The sequence below is a fragment of the Mobula hypostoma genome, chromosome 5, assembly GCF_963921235.1.
Source record: "Mobula hypostoma chromosome 5, sMobHyp1.1, whole genome shotgun sequence".
Lineage (NCBI taxonomy): Eukaryota > Metazoa > Chordata > Chondrichthyes > Myliobatiformes > Myliobatidae > Mobula > Mobula hypostoma.
This window is the reverse complement of record NC_086101.1, coordinates 20,837,434-20,860,323: the sequence shown is the minus strand read 5'-3', so window position 1 is coordinate 20,860,323 and position 22,890 is coordinate 20,837,434. Positions and strand designations below refer to the sequence as shown.

The following is a 22,890-nucleotide window of genomic DNA, read 5'->3' as shown; positions in this document are numbered from 1 at the left end:
GAGCGCATAGGTTTTCTCCAGGTTCTTGGGTTAGACACTAAGTTGTCCTGTGACAGAGTTCAACAGGTGAGATGCCGTGTGGTGCGCCTCGCTGGGCGGGAAGTGTTTGTTCTGCACTGCATCTCTAAATAAGCTCCTTTGGTCCAATCTAACCATACAACTGAAATCCCTCATTCCATCTACAGAATTTATCTGTTAATAATATGTTAACATTTTATGTACTGTATGTGATATATCTAGCGTTTTGCACCTCGGTTTCTGTGGAACTGTGTTTCATTTAGCTGTATACATGTGTAAGGACGAATGACAATAAACTTGAACTGCAAACTGTCAAAGACCACTGGAATGTTTTTGCTTGCAGCTCATCATCCATTCACCATATATCATGCATTTTTAAACCTCTTCATTTGAGTCCTTCTTAGTCTGCAAGTGAGACAGCAAAATAAATGAACGAGCAAATGGATCCACTAACACACACTACGTGTAAAGGAAACTGAAGGAAATTTTCAATACAAACACTGCAACACTTATTTATTAAGCACCATTAATACAGTAAGACATCAACGAACCACTTAGCATTATTAACAAAATATGTCTCTGCCATTAGGACATAAATGGGGAAAAATCAAAAGCTTAAAGGGAAATGGAAGTGGGTTGGTATACAGTGGAAAATTTCTGATTTAATGGAGCTTCAAATTAGTTAACAATAAAAGGGGAAGTATGTATCGCATAGCCAAAAGGGACTAATTAAAAATGTATGGAAGGAAATGGTATTTGAAAGTAATCCCCTTTGAACACCTGTCTGCACAGATTCTTTTTGCAGATTTAAAAGTGACAAGGGAATTGGATATTTCCCCGAAAAGGTTAAGTGTCAGGAGAAAGATCAGTGGCAAGGGATGAATGGACAAGGAAATCACGTAGAGAGCGATCTCTCTGGAAAGCAGAAAGTGGGGGGTGGGGGGTGGGGGGAGAAGAGGGAAAGATGTGCTTGCACCTTGCAAGCAGAACAAGTGCTACACCTGCCCCTACACCTCCTCCCTCACTATCATCCAGGATGTTGAGCAGTCCTTCCAGCTGAGGCGACACTTCAAATGTGAGTCTGTTGGGGGTCATTTATTGTGTTCGGTGCTCCCAGTGTGGCCTCCTGTACATGAGCGAGACCCAACAGATTGGGAGACCCCTGCGCCAAGCATCTACTCTCCGTCCATCTGAACAAGCGAGATCTCCCAATGGCCACCCATTTTAATTTTACTTCCCTCTCACTGATATGTCCATCCATGGCCTCCTCCACTGTCGTGATGAGGCTACACTGAGGTTGGAGGAACGACACTTACATTCCACTTGGGTAGCCTCCAAGCTGATGACATGAACATAGATTTCTCAAACTCCCAGTAATGCCCCAACCCCCTGCTTCACCATTTCCCATCCCCTTTCCCCTCTCTCACCCACTCATCACCTCCCTCTGGTGCTCCTACCCCAGTTTTCTTTCTTCCATGGCCTTCTGTCTCTTTCACCAATCATCTTCCAGCTCTTTTCACCCCTCTCCCTCCATGTTTCACTTATCACCTGGTGGTTTTCTCTCCTCTCCCTCCACCTTTTAAATCTACTCAACTTTTTTCCCTCTAATTCCGCGGAAGGGTTTCAGCCCGAAACGTCAACTGTACTTTTTCCATAGATGCTACCTGGCCTACTGAGTTCCTCAGCATTTTGTGTGTGTTGTGCTGATTTCAAGCATCTGCAGATTTTCTCTTGTTTGTTAATGGTATCACTCACTTCAAAGAGCATTTGCACACAATGAAAGGCAGGGAGATATAAGCATATCTTATTTATTTTTAAGATTTTACAGAATATGACATTGACTGGAAAACACAGTTGGGTGGGGTGGGGGAGGGGGTTAACATACAGTATGAAATACAACAGAAGTTTTACACAACGTCCAGTATAGTTTAAAACAGCAATCAGATGCAATCAAAGTCCATATCATCGTCTGTAAAGTTCAAATTTTGCCTAGGTTTAGGCCATTCATTCAGTATCCTGTAATGAATTACTCTCCTCTAGATGTTCTAAAATCTTTCCACCATCCATAAAACACCAATCAGCAGCATGATGGAACTTTCCATTGGAACGGGTTTTATGCATTTCCATGAATACCTATAAACCCAAGAGAAAACAAAATTGTTTGCATGTCTGGCAGCACATCCACTCTCTTTATGCATTTAATGTCTACAATGTGCCGCATGCACAAAATGGCTATCCATCCCATAGGATGATGATGGTTCCTTTCAGTCAGTTAGTGGGCTTTGATATGTGCGTACCCCACTCCTCAGAAAGGAACAGTGTGCGTGAATGGATTTTAGGTGAGTAGGGGGTTTCACAGGTCCAGACCCACCCTCTCAACATCCCCTCCTGGATCCAGCGGCATGATGGGGTCCAAGACAGCTAGGGAAAGTTCTGTTGCAGTGACTTTCCGTGCTTCATGGCACGTGTTTGCTAGTGACTGTCGACCCTATGAGAGGGTTCATCCACCCTTTGACAGGTTTGGTTTTTCATCCTGCAGGATGTCTCGCCACCCTTCTCACCAGGCAAGCCTGGTGGGGGAGCCGGTTTAGTCCCTACCACCCGACCATGCGACAGGTCGTACTGGGTTACATGGTACCAGTAGCACTCAGAAGTGTGACCTGGCTGTACAAAATGTACTGCAGCACCTTCCAAACTTGAGAATTCCACCCCAAGAACAAAGCAGCAGGTATATGAAAACACCAACTGTGTTCTCAGACTTGTCTCAGACCAAACTTGACCTAGATTCACATCACTAAACCTTCATTACCATTAAAGCAAAATATTCAAGCATGAAGAAATACTAAATCCTAAGAACTTTCTACAGGGGCACAGTTGAGAGCATCTTGACTGGTTGCATTACTGCCTGGTATGGGAACTGTACCTCCCTTAATCGCAGGACTCTGCAGAGAGTGGTGCGGACAGCCCAGCGCATCTGTAGTTGTGAACTTCCCATGACTCAGGACATTTACAAAGATGCGTGTGAAGGGCCCCGAGTGATCATTGGGGACCTGAGTCACCCCAACCGCAATCTATTCAAGCTGCTACCATCAGGGAAACAGTACCACAGCATAAAAGCCAGGACCAAACAGGCTCCATGACAGCATCTTCCACCAGGCCAACAGACTGATTAACTCATGCTGATTTGAGTGTATTTCTATGCTACATTAACTGTTCTATTTAAAATTATTACAAATTACTATGATTGCACACTGGACATTTAGACAGAGATGTAAAAAAGAGTTTTACTCCTCATGTATGTGAAGGATATATGACATAAAGTCAATTCACGAACAATTAAGGTTAGACCATGTATACCGGTCTTACTGGCAATGTCCATTTGCCAAAAAAAAATCCAGGACGTACCCTCTTATCATTACTATCATTGGAGAGGAGGTATGGGAGCCTGAAGACCCACAAGCAACAAGTCCAAAATTGCTTCTTCCCCTCTGCCATCATTTTTCTGAACAGTCCACAAACACTGGCTATTTTCTTTTTGCACTATTTATTCAGTAATGCACAGAAAATTTTCATGTCTTTGCATTCTACTGCGGCCGCAAAACAACAAGCTTCACTTCATCCAAGTTAAGAGATACCAGAAAGAATCAGAAGTGATATTTTTGTTGAAGTGAGTCATTCTTTAAATCAGTGAGTGAGACAAGCATCATCACAGGTGGGAGCCATTTAAAAAGAACAAGTCTCATCGAGAGTGAGTTTTATTTGAGCCAATAAAAAAAGGGGGTATTAGCAGAGTAGCCATTGTTGGAGTGGATCATTGTTTGAGTGCTCAGGCCTTGGCTCAACAGGAGTTGGTGAGAATAGGCGCAGACTAGAAATTAAGCTTGAAAAGTTAAGGTATAACAAGTGTAGGCAAGATGGTAATTAAGCAATGGAATACTCCTCATGTAATATGTGGGATTGCAGGGTACCCAATAATCTCGCTGATGACTACATCTGCAGGAAGTGCACTAACTTCAACTCCTGACAAATTCAAGGAACTGGAGCTGAATGTATTCACGATCATCCAGAGTGCAAGCTTCAGATAGTAAATATGTGACCACCAAGTCAGGCAGGGAAGCAGTTGGTACAATTCCCCCGTGGCCATTCCCCTCACCTGTGGATACTGGTGAGGGGTGGGGTGGGGGGAGGGAAACGACCTACTAGGGCACAGCAGCAGCAGCCAGGCCAGTGGCACTGTGGCTAGCTCTGAAGCTCAGCAGGGAAGGGCAAAGGCAGGTAAGCAACAGTGACTGGAGACTCGATCGGGGGATGGACAGAATATTCTGCGGCCGCAAAGAGACGAAAGGATTGTATGTTGCTCCCTGGTGCTCAGGTCCAGGATGTCTCAAGAGTGCCTGCAATGATCCTCAAGGAGGGTGAGCAGCCAGAGGCTGTGGTGCACATTGATACCGATGACATAGGTAGAACAGGAGGTGGTGTTAGAAAGTGAATATAGGGAGCTAGTAAAAAGGCTAAAGAATAGGACTTATCAGGTAGTAACCCATAAATTACTCCTCATGCCATGTGCTAGCCAGGGTAGGAACTGATCCAGGGAGCAGAGTTTCAGGTTCTAGGATAATTGGAACCTTCTGTGGGACAGGGGTGACTTGTAACAGAGGGATGGGTTGCACCTAAATTAGAGGGGAGCCATATCTGGGAGATTTGCTAGTGCTACTTGGGGTGGTTTAAACTAATTTGACAAAGGGAGGTGGGAACCAGAAGACCAGGCCAGAAAATGGAGGGATGGACAGGAAGGTAGATGTGTGGTCCAGCCTGTTTTTACTGGCACTAAGTAATGGATACAATAAGAGAGAGAGGGATTGAAGTGTGTGTATTTTAATGCTACGACTACTATGGGTAAAGGTGATGAACTTAGTTCCATATACCAATCCATTCTCTATGACGTTGTGGCCATCAGAGATTTGGATAAGAGAGGGAAAGGAACGGAAGCTTAAAGGTTATGATGTTTTAGAAAAGATAGACAGACGTAAAAGAGGTGGGGGGTTGCACTACTAATCAGGGACGACATCACAGCTGCACTCAGAGGGGACATAATGGAGGGCTCACCACTGAGTCTGTATGGGTACAACTTCGAAATAGGAAGGGTACAATCACTCTGATGGGACTGTACTACAGGGCCCACAAACACCACCAACACATTGAGAAACAGATATGTGAAGTGTAAAAACAATAGGAGTGGTGTTATGGGGGATTTCAACTTTCCTAATATAAACTGGGATATTCTGACTATAAGAGGTAAAGATGGCACAGAATTTTTTTTAGGCAATCCAAGAGGGCTTCATAAATCAATATGTAGATAGCCCAAGAGAAGGGGCTATACTGGACCTAGTGTTGGGTACTGAGCCTGGCCAGGTGACCAACCTTTCAGTGGGTGAACAATTAGGGAACAGTGACCACGAATCAGAGTTTTACAATAGCTATAGATATGTTTAAGTATGGATCTTGCAGGAGAATATTAAATGCAATGGGGCAAATTATAACAGCATTAGATAGCAACTAAGTTAATTAGGAACAGTGTTTTTGGGCAAGTCCACATCTGACATGTGGAGGGTCTTTAAAGACCAACTGCACAGAGTAAAGGACAGTATGTACCAATTAGAAGGAAGGGCAAAATGGCAAAGTAAGGGAACCTTGTATGTGAATAGAAGTGATGATTTTAGTCAAGAAGAAAAAGAGAAACTATGTGAAGCTTTGTGAGCTAGAATCAAAGAGAGCCCTTGAGGATTATAAATAAGCCAGAAAAAATCTCGAGGGAATTAGAAAATACAGGAAGGGCCGTGAAAAGTTCTTGGCAAGTAGGATTAAAGAGCATCCCAAGGCATTCTATACATACCTACATCAAGAGCAAAAGGATAACAAGGAAAAAAAGTAAGACGACTCAAGGATTTGGGCGGGGGGGGCGCGGTGGGAGGACAGAACATTTCCACGGATGCTGGGGTTGTTGGCAAGGTCCTTAATGAAGACTTTACATCAGTACTTATTGAGAAGGATGTGCAGGATAGAGAGATCAGTGCTGCGCATATTGATAGGCTAGGACATTTTGAGTAAAGTAAGAGGTAGGGTTAGGTCTCTTAAAGAACATTAAGGTGGATAGGGCTCCAGAGCCTGATGGCATATACACCAGGTTATTAAGAGAGGCAAGTGAAGATATTGCTGTGGTCTTGGAGGACTGGCCAGTTGCTAACATTGTTCCATTATTCAAAAAGGGAACCAGGGATAATTCTGGAAACTATAGTCTCATGAGAGACGCAAACAACAGCAATTCTGTAGATGCTGGAAAATCAAGACAGGAGGGAGAGGGATGGAGCCAAGAGCTGGACAGGTGATTGGAAAAGGGATACGAGAGGATCGTGGGACAGGAGGTCCGGGAAGAAAGATGGGGGGGGGGAACTCAGAGGATGGGTAAGGGGTATATTCAGAGGGACAGAGGGAGAAAAAGGAGAGTGAGCCTATCATTTTGGATAACCTGTCCAGCTCTTGGCTCCATCCCTGCCCCTCCTGTCTTCTCCTATCATTTTGGATAACCTGTCCAGCTCTTGGCTCCATCCCTCCCCCTCCTGTCTTCTCCTATCATTTTGGATACTTCTGCTAATGCCCCACCTCCCCCTTGTACCCCATCTGTTACTTATTTTTATACACACATTCTTTCTCTCACTCTCCTTTTTCTCCCTCTGTCCCTCTGAATATACCCCTTGCCCATCCTCTGGGTCCCCCCCCCCCACCTCCTTGTCTTTCTTCCCAGACCTCCTGTCCCATGATCCTCTCGTATCCCTTTTGCTTATCACCTGTCCAGCTCTTGGCTCCATCCCTCCCTCTCCTGTCTTCTCCTATCATTTTGGATCTCCCCCTCCCCCTCCCACTTTCAAATCTCTTACTCACTCTTCCTTCAGTTAGTCCTGACGAAGGGTCTGGGCCTGAAACGTCGACTGCACCTCTTCCTAGAGATGCTGCCTGGCCTGCTGCATTCACCAGCAACTTTGATGTGTGTCTCATGAGAGAAGTAGGAAAGTTACTGAGAGAATTCTTAAGGGTAGGATTTATGAGCATTTGAAAAACCATCGCCTAATTAGGGAGAACCAGCATGGCTCTGGGCAGGGCAAATCATGTCTTACTAACTTGACTGAGTTTTCTGATGAGCTGACAAGGTGATTGATGAAAGTAGAGCCCTGGATGTTGTTTACATGAATTTTAGTAGGGTGTCTAACAAGGCCCCTCATGGGAGGCTCATCCAGAAGATTAAGATGTATGGAATCCATGGTGAATTAGCCCAGAACTGGCTTGTCCATAGAAAACAACATCTAATATGGTAAGTCAGAGATTGTAAGGGTTTCGTTTGGCAGCAGATGTGAATGAAGATGCCACTTGGTTTTGTTTATTGAAGTCTGTCATCTTGATTATGGTGGAAAAGTGGTAGACAGTATGCATCGTCAAAGTGCACTGAAAAATTATACAACCAACATACATCCAAGTTGCTTGAATTTCCAGCATCTGCAGAATTCCTGTTGTTTGCGTGAAAAATTATACCTTAGGTTCTTTCATATATCACACACCATCTAAGCACAGCAAGAAAATAATGCCTTTTTAAAGTCATACTCTGCCCAGGGATGGAAATGTATTTACAATATTTCATTATCACTTGTTTAATTCCTGGAAATCCTTACCTAATGGCACAATGGGAGTACTTTCACCACAAGGACTATAGTGATTCAAGAACATCTCCGCTTGAACAATTAGAGATGAGCTTTAATTCTTGGCTTTGCTAATGATACCCACATCCTGTGAGGGAAGTAAAAACTGCATTAAGCTCATAGGAACATAAAAAGAAAAAAGCATCATGGTTGGGTTAATCATCACCCTGGTAAAGACAACAACTTAAACAGATTACAAGCATTTTGCCTTTTCCACACATACTTGACCACAGTTACCCAGCATAGAAATAGGCCCTCAGCTCATTGAATTTTCACTAAGCACCCATTTACACAAATCTTACAGTGATCCCATTTTTTTCTGCAACCCCCACCCAACTTCAAAACACCAAGCCAATTACAATGGCCAATTAACCTACCTCTGACTTCTTACTACCATTTCCTCCAATCACAGTGAAATTATGTCCTCGTATGAGCTATTGCTGACTTGGAAAAGGTGCTAGCTGTCTGTCCACTCTATCTATGCCTCTTATCATGTTATGCACCTCTATCAAGTCACCTCTCATCCTGCTTTACTCCAAAGAACCAATTTCCATCACAACACACAAAGCTGGTTAGACTTCAAATGACTCTCTCATTCTTTGAGCCAAGATGCATACTCCCTGCAGCAGAGGAGTGAAGATTTCTTAAATTTTAACATCAAACTCATAAAATCTTTGGAAAAACAGTTAACTTCCAAACTTTATGAAGGAACAGTAGTTGACACAAGAGACTGCAAAGTTCAAGACATGATAGGTTCATTTGGAAACAAATATTTACAGAATCACTTATAATTTATTTTCATTCTTTCCCCAACCCTCTTCATATTAGCAATTTGTTTTTAAACAAAATGTAGTTTTTAAATAGCTTTAAGAGATTCTAAGTAGATATTCTCCCAGTGTGATTAATTATTTCCACTTAAATTCCCTTAAATCAGGGCCACCAACATATCAGTTCAATGCTGGTAGCTTGCAGGAGACACTGTTCCATATAGATAATAATATGGATTTAATTAGTTTAGGGCTAGATTTAAGTTCAAGCAGAAAACTGCAATTACTGTACTCACCCCCTCCGCAACTGATTAGAAACACAAAGTCATTCAGAGAAGCAAAGAGTTTAGATACCAAATGGTGGAAAATGAAAGCCAGACAAGGTCAAACTAGCAGATTTACAGACGCTTCAGAAAGGAAGTAATATCAGTATGGTTCAGTGCCGCAGAAACAAAATACATTACGGGAAAGCCTGAGATCAGCCCACAATCGTGGGAAACAGAGTCAATAAACACAAATGAGGAAAATGGTGGAAATCAATGGAAAATCAAATAAAGTGATTGGCAAGCAATTGTGAAGGCAAGGCATGAAAGAACGAGCAGACAGAAACAAAACATCTTGGAGCAGTTGACCAACATTCATGGCAGTAAGTGCCATTGTGCTGCTGCAGACTCTGAAGTTTCTTCGGGAAGCAAAATTTTAAACCCATAGAATGCATTAAATAACTCTCACCGGAGTCAGATTTTAGCTGCAACTGCCAAATATCTCACAAAATGTAATAAGACTTGCAAGTGTAATACTGGAAATTATCACACACTTTCCCCCATTTTGCTTGAAACTTGAAATGTTAAACCAAAGCTTACATTATTAAAGGTTTAGCCTGTACTTGCGTATTGAATCTTATGCAAGTTTCAGGACTTTAGTCTGGACCACAGCACACAACAAATTTCCTCAAAGGACAGTTCGATCATGACCAGATATTCTGATTTTGTTTCAAAAGGTCATTTTGATTGGTAATAATTTGGGATGACTGATCATTCAGTGCAGCCAACTATCAAAGAGACAAGCAAACAAATTGGTTTCCAGAAGTTCTAAATTAAACCAAAGGCTTAAGTAAACTCCCCTGATGTAAATTTCTCCTTCAGCCAAAACTGTTTACATACCAGAAAGAAGCATTGCTTATTCCTTAGTTCCCATGAAAAGCCAGCAGAAACCAGCTTTAACTCTATGTATGCTGCGACCAACAATAAAGGACTCGAACAGTAACCTTGAAAGAGATAATAATCCATAATTAGGAATGGTTAATACTGATCACCAGGCTTCATTAATTGTTCCATCATTTCAGTCAGCTTGCCTGATTTCCTGAAAAATCACTGCAATTTGTAAAGGATCTATACTGTCATTATTTAATGTGAAAACACCTTTCGATTTTACTGTATCCCAAGTTTAAACTTCAAATGGCACTTAACGGGGTGAGAAAATAATTATTTTCCTACCCGGCCACGTTTCATTCAAGTTACATGCAACTGCAGTTTACTTTCTGGAGACATACGTCGATCTGCAAGAAATATTACAGCTTTAAGTTTTACTATTTTGAAATGGTTTACCATGACAAAAACTAGCAGATGAGGCTTGTGACAGAATAATTGCCACTTGTTTAAAGGTTGACAGTTGACCTTTAAATGTGTGGAGATATTTGAAATAGTGGGAGAGTCCAGAACCAGAAGGGACAACCTCAAAAAAGAAAGACATCCCATTAGGACAGAAAAGAAGAGGAATCTTCAGCCAGAGGGTAGCAAATCTGTGGGATTCATTGCCACAGATGGCTTTGGAGACCAAGTCATTGGGTATATTTAAAGCAGAGGTTGATGGGTTCTTGATTACAAGGGCAGCAAAGGTGATGGGGAGAAGACAGGAGAACAGGGCTGAGTGGAAAGTAAATCATTAAATGGCAGATCCAACTTGATAAGCAAAATGGCCAAATTCTGCACCTAAGGTCTTATGGCTGCAGAGAGAACATGCATGGTTTGCAATATCACAGGTCAGTACCAATTGCCCGACTTGCAAGTCATCCAGTAGTTCAACCAATCACCCATACCTCACCAGCACGCTGATCTGCTGTGTTTTCTGATGCACTGCAGCAATTTTCAGAAATAATATCTACAAAACACATCCCAACCCTTGGTGGTCACCATCTGGCTTAGGAGAACACCCAACATATCCATGTTCATCTCCAGGTCACATACGACTCTGACATGGATCGACATTGCAATTTGCTTTCTCACTTCGACAAAATGTGTGGAAATGCATTAATGCATAACTGGATTAATAGTTGGAAAAAGTAGAGACCAAATTTCACCATGGCAATTTATTGGAGTTTAATTATTAATAGAAAAGAATCTGGAGATCAATAGTAATGTCACTCAAGGTGTCAAGAAATAGGCAAGATTTTCAGAAAGAAATGTTATTGAGTCAGAGGCAGTGCGGAGCACACAACTGTCCTCAGCAAGCAGCCTGTTCTACAGCAAGCATTTTAATTTACTCAAAAAGCAAGAACATAAAGTGCGAAGAGGCTGACAGATGACTGTTTTTAATAAGAAAAAGGTAATCTCCCCCAAAAAATGGCAGTGAGTGGGTTAACTGTGGAGGTAGCAGTAATTAAATCTCAGTTAGTTGCACCAGTGCAGTCACTAGATTGACTAACACAGGGAATTACCCAAATCAAAGCTAACCTGGGTGCAAATTGTGTATTAACTATTGTAGCTTTTCATTGAGATAAGTAAAAGCACCATCCTTACCCAGCTTGGGCTAGATTGACTCCAATGCCGCAACGTGGTTGACTTCTAAATGCTTCCCGAAAAACCAAACAGAAGATCCGCAACCTACTCGGAGAGTCTCGGATTGGACATTAATGTTCAGCTTCACTAAGCAACACCGCATACAACGACAATAGTCTCCACAACATTGCAAGAGCACTTTCGCCCATCCATTGTAGCAGTTCCAACATGTGTTTCACCTGTTCCATTTCCAGGGGAATTTAGGCAGGTGGTATATGTGGTTTTGCCCGCACGTTGAAAAAGATTTAAAGGTACTCATCAAATTGTATTTAAGAAAACAAAACAATTAATTTTTCTTATTCTTGAGCATTAAATCTCAAACATCATCCACAATATACCTCTGGTTCTGGTTATCTGAAGCTGAATTGATCACTTATTACTTTATTACTCAAAACCTGATAATTCTGTTCAGAACATGAAAAAACTTTAAATACTGCTCTGCCTATATTATAACTGTCTAACATCCAGTTAATCTATCAGCACTGTATTCACTGGCCTACACTAGCTCCTTGGAAGCTAATGGCTTGGTTTAAAATTATAGGTTTTCAAATTCTAATAGGGCTGATATCGTTTATTGGAGAGTGAATTTCATCAGAAATTCTAATTTTCAGCCGAGTACATAACAAGAGGGCATACTGGAAAACTGCAACGAAACTCATGACGTTCGATAATATTATGAAAGCGAAAAGCATATGGGGAAATGGAACACCCTTTGCCAATACACACTCTCTATTCCAGAGAAAAATAAACAACAGTACTGTGCTTTAATTGCTGAAATAAAGTTTATTGACCTAGAACGTTATCTGCTTTCTGTGCTGAACTATCAATTTCCTATTTATGTTTCACCTTTTGATACTTTAGGAAGAAAGGGTTACCCAAACACAAAGTTCACAAGGGATGCACACAAGTATAGCAAAATAAAGTGCCAATTGTGACACTGTTGCCAGGAAAAGGGATATTCAAATGTCAGTTACAAAGTTGTTCAAGGCTGAAAGCAGTATGTGGATATTATCATCTAAGGACAGGTACTTGCTGTGCAGTAGTTAAAATTACTTAAATTGATGGAAGGCAACTAAAATTTGGTAGGCTCATGAGGGACAAAAACACCTATCAGGCAACAAAGTCAGTAATGCATGCCCTTCAAAATACACATTAACTATTCATACATCTCATTTCAAAGAAACTTTTCCAACTAAAAGGTTTTCTATATATACATTGCTTACAAGTCCACGATGCGCCATTTTATGGAACTCAATTCAATGTCATGGCCGTATATCATCATGGTGCCATGCCTAGTCTGAACTTTGCCATGGCCCACACACTCCTGTTTCAGGTCAAGTGGATCAATTCATTGGTATTCATTTAATATATATTTAATGAAAATGAGTGACGAAGACTTGGCTCAGGAGCACATATTGGAAATTCATATATGAACACCTCAAAGAGAACAGCATCACAAAATTTGGCCTCAACTCACCACAAGGAAATGCGTCAATTAAGAATGAAAGTGGCCGTTTGCTTCTCAATGTTCTTTTATTCATTAGAGTTGTTAATGTATCAGCTAAGATAATAGCAACAGGTTAATCATTCATTTTCCTTTTTCTCTTAAGTGCCATTCCAGGACCAGCAGGCTTTCATCACCCACGTTCTGCAATATGCTGTGAATGAACTTTTAACTCGATGAGCTTTTACATGTTATCAATGAGAACATACACCATATTGAACCACAACTTCATGATGGAAGAAATGTAGCATCCTTTCCATAACTTTAGTCAGAGGGTGGTAAATCTGTGGAACTCACTGCCACAGATGGCTATGGAAGCCAATTCATTAGATATATTTAAAGCAGATGTTGAGAGGTTCTGATTAGTAAGGGTGCCATAGGTTACAGGGGAAAGGCAGGAGAATACAGGCGAGAGGGACAACAAATCAGCCCAGATGGAATGGCTAAGCTGACACAATGGTTAATCAAATAACTTCACTACATACTGGTTTTTAAAAAAAAGTATTAAGGTTCCAGAACTCCTGAGGAGTTCTACTTCACCCCTGTCTGCTTCTAAACTGTGAAAGCTTATATTTTTGGGAAGTTTTATAAAGAATTTGTACAAGAATTGAAGGTATGCACTTACAATTACTAAAATACAATTCAGGAACCCCGCCCCAGCCCATACCGAATAAAGTGGCCACTGAATTTTATACTGCTGCAGCCCATCCACTTCAATGTTTGCTGTTATTCAGAGCTGCTCTTTTACTGTGCTAACACATGATTAGTTGAATTACTGTCTCCTTCCCATCAGCTTGAACAAGTCTGAACATTCTCCTCTGACCTTCCTCATTAACAAAGTATTTTCAACCACCGAAGTGTAGCTCATGAGATGTTTTTTTATGCACAGAGACTGTTGTGCGTGAAATCCCAGATCTTTTTTTTAAATATAGGTATCTGTTTGTCTCATGAGACCATGGATTTGCGCCTTGGAAGGTTTCCAGGGCGCAAGCCTGGGCAAGGTTGTATGGAAGACCAGCAGTTGCCCATGCTTCAAGTCTCCCCTCTCCACGCCACCAATGTTGTCCAAGGGAAGGGCACTAGGGCCGATACAGCTTGGCACCAGTGTTGTCGCAGAGCAATGTGTGGTTAAGTGCCTTGCTCAAGGACACAACACGTTACCTCAGCTGAGGCTCGAACTGGCAACCTTCAGATCACTAGTCCGACGCCTTATCCACTTGGCCACGCGCCAACGCCCAGGAGATCAGCAGTTTATGAAATAGTCAAATCACCCACCTGGCACCAACAATCAATCCATGATCTGTCACTTAGATCACATTTCTTTCTCATTCTGATGTCTGGTCTGAACAACGACTGAACGTCTTGACCATATTTGCATGCGTTTTTGCATTGAGTTGCTGCCACCTGAATGGCTGATTAGATATTAGCATTAATGAGCTGTAAAGGTGTGCCAAATAAAGTGGCCACTCAGGCTACGTCCACACTAGACCGGATAATTTTGAAAACGCTGGTTTCACGTAAAAACGACAGGCGTCCACACTAGGCGTTTTTAAAAATACCTCTGCCCACATTAAAATGGATATTTGGGTGAATCCCCTCCTACTGGGCATGCGCAGGACACACAGAAAACAAGCAAAGAGGAAACGGTATACTTGGCACGTGTTTGTCCAGAAACATTTCCTACAGCCATAGTCTCTTCATCGATGAAAGGGATGACAGCTACAACTAAATGCAATAAGGCTTGTTACTGGGCAAAAGTGAAATTTGCTGTTACCTCATTTGTTTGCCTTTACTTTTGACATGTCTTTGTGTATTATTTTGCTGTATTTAACGTGCAATAAAACGAGTTACTGGGCAAAAGCGACAATTGTATCTATTCAATGTTTGCACAAGCAATATATTAATAAAGCACCTTGTTAAATGTATAAAACATGTCTGCATCAGTGTTATCTTGTATTTCCATACAATGTTACAGTAGTCTGTTACACATCTATTGTCAGATATTGTTGTGGTGTTGGAGGTTGCGTTCAAGAAAACAATGTAATGCCACACTGCCGCCACCATTTGCTCCGGCATGTCATGACAGCTGTTTTAAAAATAGCCAGTTACCCCGTACACACTATGACAGATATTAGGCGTTTTCAGATTTATTCACTCTGGAGAGCGTTTCTGAAAATCTCTGTTTTCGGGGGAGGAAAACACTGTTTCAGTGTGGACAGAGGGTCAAAAGGAAGAGAAAAAGCTTCGGTTACGGATTTATCCGGTCTAGTGTGGACGTAGCCTGAGTGCGTATGTAACCAGGAAAGACCAAAATACTCACCTTGGGGGGGGGGGGGGGGGTGAAAAAGAAGATTTATACAATGGAAATGAAGTAAGAAATAATACTGATTCTTCCCTCTGAACGCTGTCTTTGGAACTTGCGCATTTGTAAACAAGTAAAAGTGATCCTTCTGCCTGATTTCATTCACTTCCAGCATGCTTATAACTATACTAAAAATATGCAGTAGCTAAATTGTACTGTCTGATCCTCATTGTGTTTTTCTCCCCAGCAGGATTTCATGAATCGAAATAATCATTCTTCCTCTAGGTGCTGTATCTCAAGTAATCTGGCTCTTGCCAGACACTTTCAAGAAAAGATTGCACCCTAGTGTTAAGGAGTAGGTATTGCAATTAATATTTCCCTGATTTATTAAAGCAAGTGCTTGAATTACCGTAACATAGCAACATATGCAAATACTGGAGAAATTCAGGTCAAGTGGCATTTATGGAAATGAATAAGTCGCCAATGTTTCAGGCCGAGACCGAGACTAGAAAGAAGGGAGGGGGGTGGGGGAGAGAAGGCGCCAGAATAAGGTGGTGATGAGAGGGAAAGCAGTACCGGCTAGAAGGTGATAGTTGAAGCCATGCAAGTGGAGAGGGGAAGCTGGGTGGTGATAGGTGGAAAAAGTAAAGGGCTGGAGAAGGAGGAATTTGATAGGAGAGGAAAGTAGATCATGGGAGAAAAAGAAGGTGGAGAGGCAGGTCCAGGTGGATGAGAGAGGCATGTGAGAAGAGCCAAGAGGCCAGAGTGGAGAAGAGGGAAGGGAAAAAAAAATGCTGGAAGTTGGAGAAATCAATGTTCATGCCATCAGGTAACTGAACAGAGGCTTATGACTCAAAATTACTGACTATAGAACAGCACCGCACTAGATTGACATTAAAGCCTTCTACAAAGGCCAAGTCCATATGTACATACCATTGCAGCTGTGTATAAATAAACCTGACAGAGACTCCACAGAATACCTTTGCAGATCTGTTTTAAAGATTCACTTGGACGCAACACGCTCAGGCTGAATACTGATCGTTTATTGTAAATTGTATTACAGGAAATCCAAATGCTTCAAATTTAAATGGTTGAACATTTACACGAGCCATTTCTGCTGAACACAAAAGAAACCCAAAAAGAGAAATTAAACTAAAGAGATTTAAAAATACTTGGTCACAATTTGATGAGTATTTGAATTTGCAGCTAATTAACACCCATATTTAGATTTAATGTCTCGCTAACGTTTTCCACGCTAAAACCAACAAGCAAGACATATGACCCGAGTTTCTGCACGTACCAAGGGACCCGCGGCTCTCGTCACGATGCAAAGCAAACCTGCGAAAGAAGGGACAGTGCAGATTGATTAAAAACAGGCGTTTCAACACACCATCACGCAGGTGCATACCACTGAGCACGCAGCACCTGAGACCAGAGCTCTGATCCTGCTCTAGGCCAGACAACAAACCTATTCGGAACCATGTGAGAACCAAGCGGCGAGTGCATGTGGGACGCAACAAATTCTGATTACCAACATCAGGCTTCATCCTGCAGTATGCACACACCAGGGACTGGTACATCCAAGGAAAATCAGAACACCCGTTATCCACAGCTCAAAATCCATGACTACCTTCCCCATGTCAGAAAAAGGGAGAACACTTACTTTAAGAACAAGTCTGCCTCACTGTTTGGACCCTCTACAGAATGGTTCAGTAAATAGTTCAGAAAGGTGATGACCACAAATTTTTTTTTTTTTGATAAGACTTGGCAGAGGAAGGTGGGCACATTGTCACAAGGTAACAATGGCAGACAACATCCCTATTTACTAATATTTGACCACATTGGACACCTGTCAAAACAGCAAACTGAACAAAAAAATATAGCTAAGCTGAAGCAGGTCGTATTTATCCAGCAAAGTCACATTACATCCAAAGAAGGGTCTTATCTGCAAGTCGTTGCTAATGTCACCTGCCTCTAGTACACATTAAATCCTTTGCACTGGTGTAGTAGCAGTACATCTACGCATAACTCAAAGCTGCACTAACTGTGGTGATGTGACAATCAGCTGCCGAAGTGTGAAATCAAAGCCCACTCTGAATCTCTTGACAGGATACCCAATGCATAATGTGGTATTTTATCACAATAAAGTAACACTCATGTTATCTGGTACAACTGGCCATCTTGAACTCACCACATGACCAAGCCCAAATCAGACAGATTTTACTACAGACAACGGAAGTACCTACAATACACTCAATGTGTTGAATAATAGCTTCAGTCTGTCAGGTTCACCACCTGGACTTATTCTGTGGCAACCATCACAATCTTTCTAAGCAGCAAAGTGGGATGACATTTGGCAGTGCGCATGCCCTATGGCACAGTTTATGGGCACTGATCATTATTCACTCCCCAAACAGTTTTTCATGCACGAGTCTAAATGTGCATATACTGATGTGGAACCTGAGCACAACATGCGCCAAACAGCCCATGTGTTGGCAAAACACGAATTAACAACAAGTACTAGATTGGAGCAGAGACTGGGTAGGAGTTTTCCCTCACTGTGAGAAACGTTAAAACCAGTCAAGAGCACCTTCAAACATGACAACTACTCCCATCTCTTGATCTATATTATATGTTCCCTGTTCATATACCATAATCTATCAAAAACATTAATCTATTTTTTTTCTTTCAGACAACACTCCTTTCAAAAATTCCATTTTAAAGTTCCAAGACACCATGTTTGTGTCTTGAGCTGCAGTAACTCTATTCCTAGTGACTGTGATACACTCAGTTTTCTTAAGAACCTTAGGTCCTTTTGCTTCAGTAAAGTGCAGCTCTGTTTTAACTGCAGTAAATTGCCAAGGAAAACACTAGACAAACATGTCACTGCTTCATCCAACCTGTACCAAAATATTTCCTTAGCTTCTTCCTTGAACGTTCACACAGCTTACTAGCTATTTTACTGTGGTGTGGAATGGTACCGACATGGGAGGGTTCCACCAGTTATTCAATCTCAACCTGTGGAAATCATTATAACTGGGCTTGCGACTCCTCTGCTAGTGAGGGAAGAAAAAACAAGTAAATAATAATAATATACCCAATTACAATCGTTGGAATATGAGTTTTGGCAGAGAGCACATTCAGTTTCAGTTGGCATAAAGACACACAATACAAACTGGCTCTGCAGTTAGAGAAAGATACACTGAAACTCCCTGTTCAAGATTACTCACAGAAAGCATTCCTCATCTATGAAGGATCAATGAATTTGCTGGAGTAGCAACAAACACAGATATTCTGCTGCTCTTCTCTGGCACCAACTCTTAAGTTTTGTTTCCCCACTCCTATACTTTGAGCTACTCCTGTGCTCTCTCCAACTCTCACAGGCTTAAATCAGGCTGGATCCTGCCTGTCTGTCCCTCATCTCAGATCAATACTAAAGCAGAGTTTTTGTTACCAATCCACTAGCACCAAATTTTCACTCTTCCAAGCTTACACTGGCTGCATGAGGAGCAAACGTCCTTTGCACAAAAATTTTCATCTCAAGGCAAAAATAAATAAACAGGTATGGATTTAAGACTGGACAATGAAGTGTCACTAAAGCAGTATAAATCACAATCCTCCCGGATGTATTAGGAATCAAAAAATTAGATTTCAATGCTGCAGTCAACTGTGTTTGATTAATCCAGCCTGATTTAACTGATTAAGGCATCGAGTAGTTACCACGGCTAGGTGCAAAAAGGCAAGTCTATGGCCTATTAGAGAGGGAACCACAAACAGACTAACGCTGAGAAGAATATAATGTGGTAAGCTGCACAGCTGCAACCAAGGGCTCAGCAGGGCCTTTATGGACACATCGGATTTCAATGATCAATTCCTAACATTCTTCTTACTAGTTCTCCACTTGCAAAGAGGAGAGTGGGGACTCCATACCAGGCAACTCAAAACTGTAACTGTAGATTTGTCATTAGTGTGCTTTGAAGCCCCCAAGCACAATAATGGCAGGCATTGCATGGGCCATAATAAACAAAACTAAAGGTCAGTGATATGGCAGCCTGGCAACATTCACGGTGCGTGAATGCATTGTAACTTATGTTCTTGGACTTCCACATAAGGCTGATGTTTCTATGGCTAATAACAGAGTGCATTATCAAAGATTAAACAATCCTCACCTTAAATTAGTATGCAGGGTACTGGGCGGCGACAGCAGAGGCAGAATACTGAGCAGCCGAGTACTGGGCGGCAGAATATTGAGAAGCTGAGTACTGAGCGGCAGAGTACCGGCCAGGCGAGTACTGGACAGCAGAGTACCGGCCAGGTGAGTACTGGGCAGCAGAGTACCGGTTAGGCGAGTACCGACCAGGCGAGTACTGGGCAGCAGAGTACCGACCAGGTGAGCACCGACCAGGCGAGTAACGGGCAGCAGGATACCGACCAGGCGAGCACCGACCAGGCGAGTAACGGGCAGCAGGGTACCGACCAGGCGAGTACGGGGCGGTGGTATACGCATCCCTTGCTGTAACATCTGTATGGTCATACACAGCTGAAGAAACTGCACTGCGCTCAAACCCATATCCACTGCTCAAAGCAGACATGGGTGCTTGACGTCGTAAGGGGCTTCTGTCGCGGCTGTAATAGGTGGTGGGACTTGCTAGTGGCCGCCGCTCATATGGGGTTACCGCACCAGGGACATGATCTCGCAGGGAAGTGCCGAAAGATGTAAATGACACCGCCCGTCCATAAGGATCGCCCACCGCTCCATACGCTCCGGCCCGAATCTTCTCATAGTAACTGGCGACCCCGAATCGCTCATCATATAGAGGGTGCTCTCCGTACCCAGCTATGGCCCGCGCGGTCATCGAATAAGGATTTCGGTAATCGCGAGAGAAGCTGCCATCAAAAGTGCCATCGAGGCAGTGATCTTTGGGACACTCTTTAGACCAGTGGCCTTCTTTACCACACCGGAAACAGCCGTTTTTATCGCCCATCCCGGGTTGCATCCGCAGCCGACTCTTGGACAGTTCAACTTGCATCCGTTTGCCTTTAAAAGGAGATGCAATACAATATCAGTACGAAGTATATTAACCAGCCCCATAGGCCGACAGATCAGAATTAATGAGGACCTCTGCTTCGCTTGTCAAAACAATAGAAAGAAATCACAACTTAACTAACAGTTCAGAACAAAAGCATAATATATCTGAACCAGGCCTAGTAATTATAAGGCACATTACTTGAGCAGTGAAGTGTTAAAATGGTTTTCCTTAAAGCTGTCCCACAAAAACTACAGGCTGCCTTGATTGCTCCAAACTATGGAAATCAAACATCGGAATTAAAGTGTGAAGCGATACACTCGTTTAGTTGGAACTGAGGATGGAATTAATGATCCAAATGCAGTTGTGTTGAATTGTAAATGAACAGTGGATCTTGGGTTGACTCTTGTAGATTATAGCATAAAAGATATTGAATTATGAATTCAAAGCAGTACCGTAACTTAATAATCCAAGTTAGCTCATCACTTTTGCTAATCAACTGCAATAAAGTTTATTCCCATGCACGTCCAAGTTTCTGCCCAAACTACATTTTAGTTCACATACAGGATAATCCAGAATATCTTTAGCAGCTTTAATTCTGTTCCATCATGTTTTGGGGGTTTAACATGAACCCATACAAAACCTGTTAGCAGAGCTGCTGCTTCCCAGTGTCAGAATCCCAGATCTAATCCTAAACTTGGATTCCATCTGTGTGCAGTATACCCATTTTACGTGACTGCATCTGTGTGCTGGAATTCCTTCTACACCTCAAAGACATATTGAATGGCAAGTTATTTTGGGCACTGTAAATTGCCATTAGCGACGTGAAGTGTGGTCAAATCTGGAAGGACTTCGAGAAAGAGGGGAGAATTTTTTAAAAAATGGGATTAATGCATGATTACCGCAAAAAGATAGTTGATGCTTGGCACGAGATCTGTGGAACAATGGGTGTTTCTGTGTTGCATTACTTCATAAATTCACTGTCTGGGAAGATAGCAGCTTCCTTACTTTGTCAAGTAAGTGCACCTGGCAAAGATTTTTCATTGTACATGACAGAATGATTTCAGTGAGGCAAGCGAAGGTTGAATATGCACCTGAGGGCTCTTCCTCATAGCAACTGTCATTCAGCTACTTGTCACAGCAGGATAAGTGCTGAACTAACATCCAAAGGGATGGACCATTGATCAAGATGGGTAAGATCAAATCTCAATGTAGCACATGAATAAATTATAAATAAAATACTGAACTCATTTACGGCAATCACTAGACAATATAAAAAATGGTTGTTAGAATATGTGGTTCACAGATATCACTCAGCCATCTTCAGCGATCACAATTCCAAGCATACAACAATCTATCTGATTTTAAGCTGCCCTATTACCCAAAAAGGCATTCTATTCAGAAGCTAATTAAGTGAATAGGTAACAGCAGCGAGAACCCATATGCACAAAAAGCCATACAGAACCAGTGCAGAACTTCTGAGAAGCCATCAGCTGGAAATGCATCTGAAACTTCTCGGACAGCCCCTGGTAATCTATGGACACAACAGAAATATGGAAGAGATCTTACTTCAAAGTTGAATTGTTCCACTGATACCTACAGCTATACTCATTAGTCTATGATGCCGATATTAGCCACATTGTTCAACTAATATAGGTACCCAAACCAGACTACAATGCAGGGGCATACTTAACATTTCACACAAATGACAAACTCCCTGGAAGGAATATCATGGCAAGCAACAAAAATAGTGCCTAACTGCTACTTAAACATTCACCAGCAACTTTGATGTATGTGGCATCTCGGACTATGACGAGCAGAGGGAAAATTTTGGAAAAGCTATTTGTAGCATAGTTTACCCTAGTGTGTAAACCACCAGTTTACACAGAAAAATGCAATAGGAGAAGAGACATGTAACCACAGACATGTAAAGGTTACACAGCCTCTTAAAACATGGTTCTCTGTAACATGCACTTGTGCAAAAACAGTGTACAAGATAAGCTCTAAAAAGATAAAAATCGCCTCTACCACTAATACTCATGTACAGCGCCTATAAAAAGCATTCAACCCCCATGGAAGTTGTCATGTTTTATTGTTTTCCAACACTGAATCAGTGAATTTAATTTGGCTTTTTAAAGAAAAGCACTGATCAACAGAGAAAAAAACATTTGTGCTCAAGTGAAAACAGATCTCTACAAAGTGATCTAAATTAATTACAAATATAACACATCAAATAATTGATTGCATAAATATTCAACTCCTTTAACATAACACACCAAATCGTCACTGATGTAGCCAATTGGTTTTAGAAGTCACATAATTAGTTAAACGGAGATCTGTTTTCGGAGACCTGTGTGCAGCCAAGGTGTTTCAATTGATAGCAGTAAAAATACACCTGTATCTGGATACAAATACAACTGCTTGCTGGTGAATCAGTATCCTGGCAAAAACTACCCCACGAAGTCAAAAGAACACTCCAAGCAACTCTGCAGAAAGGTTTTGAAAAGCACAAGTCAGGAAATGAATACAAGAAAACTTCCAAGTCACTGAATATACCTTGGAGTACAGTTAAGTCAATCAAGGAATGGAAAGAATATAGCACAGTTGTAAATCTGCCATATGCCACTATTGGAAAAAAAAACTCATGAAATCTCAGCTAGAGTTTGCCAGAAGGCATGTGGGAGACT

The 22,890-nt window shown here is 41.8% G+C and overlaps 1 protein-coding gene across 9 annotated transcripts in view; it reads right to left on the bottom strand.

Moving 5' to 3' along the window:
- Nucleotides 1-1,790: 1,790 nt before the first annotated feature.
- The window catches only part of LOC134346661 (RNA-binding protein 4B-like), a 59,770-nt gene continuing 38,670 nt past the window's right edge, over nt 1,791-22,890 (bottom strand). Inside the window, exons 3-5 of one of the 9 annotated variants that reach the window (XR_010017981.1) lie at nt 9,697-9,800; nt 7,740-7,854; nt 1,791-2,151 (exon numbers count right to left, since the gene is read on the bottom strand). Coding sequence is in view for 5 of the 9 variants with exons in the window: in XM_063048152.1 (XP_062904222.1) it covers nt 19,352-20,214 (863 nt within the window). In the remaining 4 variants the exon portion in view is untranslated. The other 8 variants (XR_010017983.1, XR_010017984.1, XR_010017982.1 and 5 more) reach the window with 8 other exon arrangements.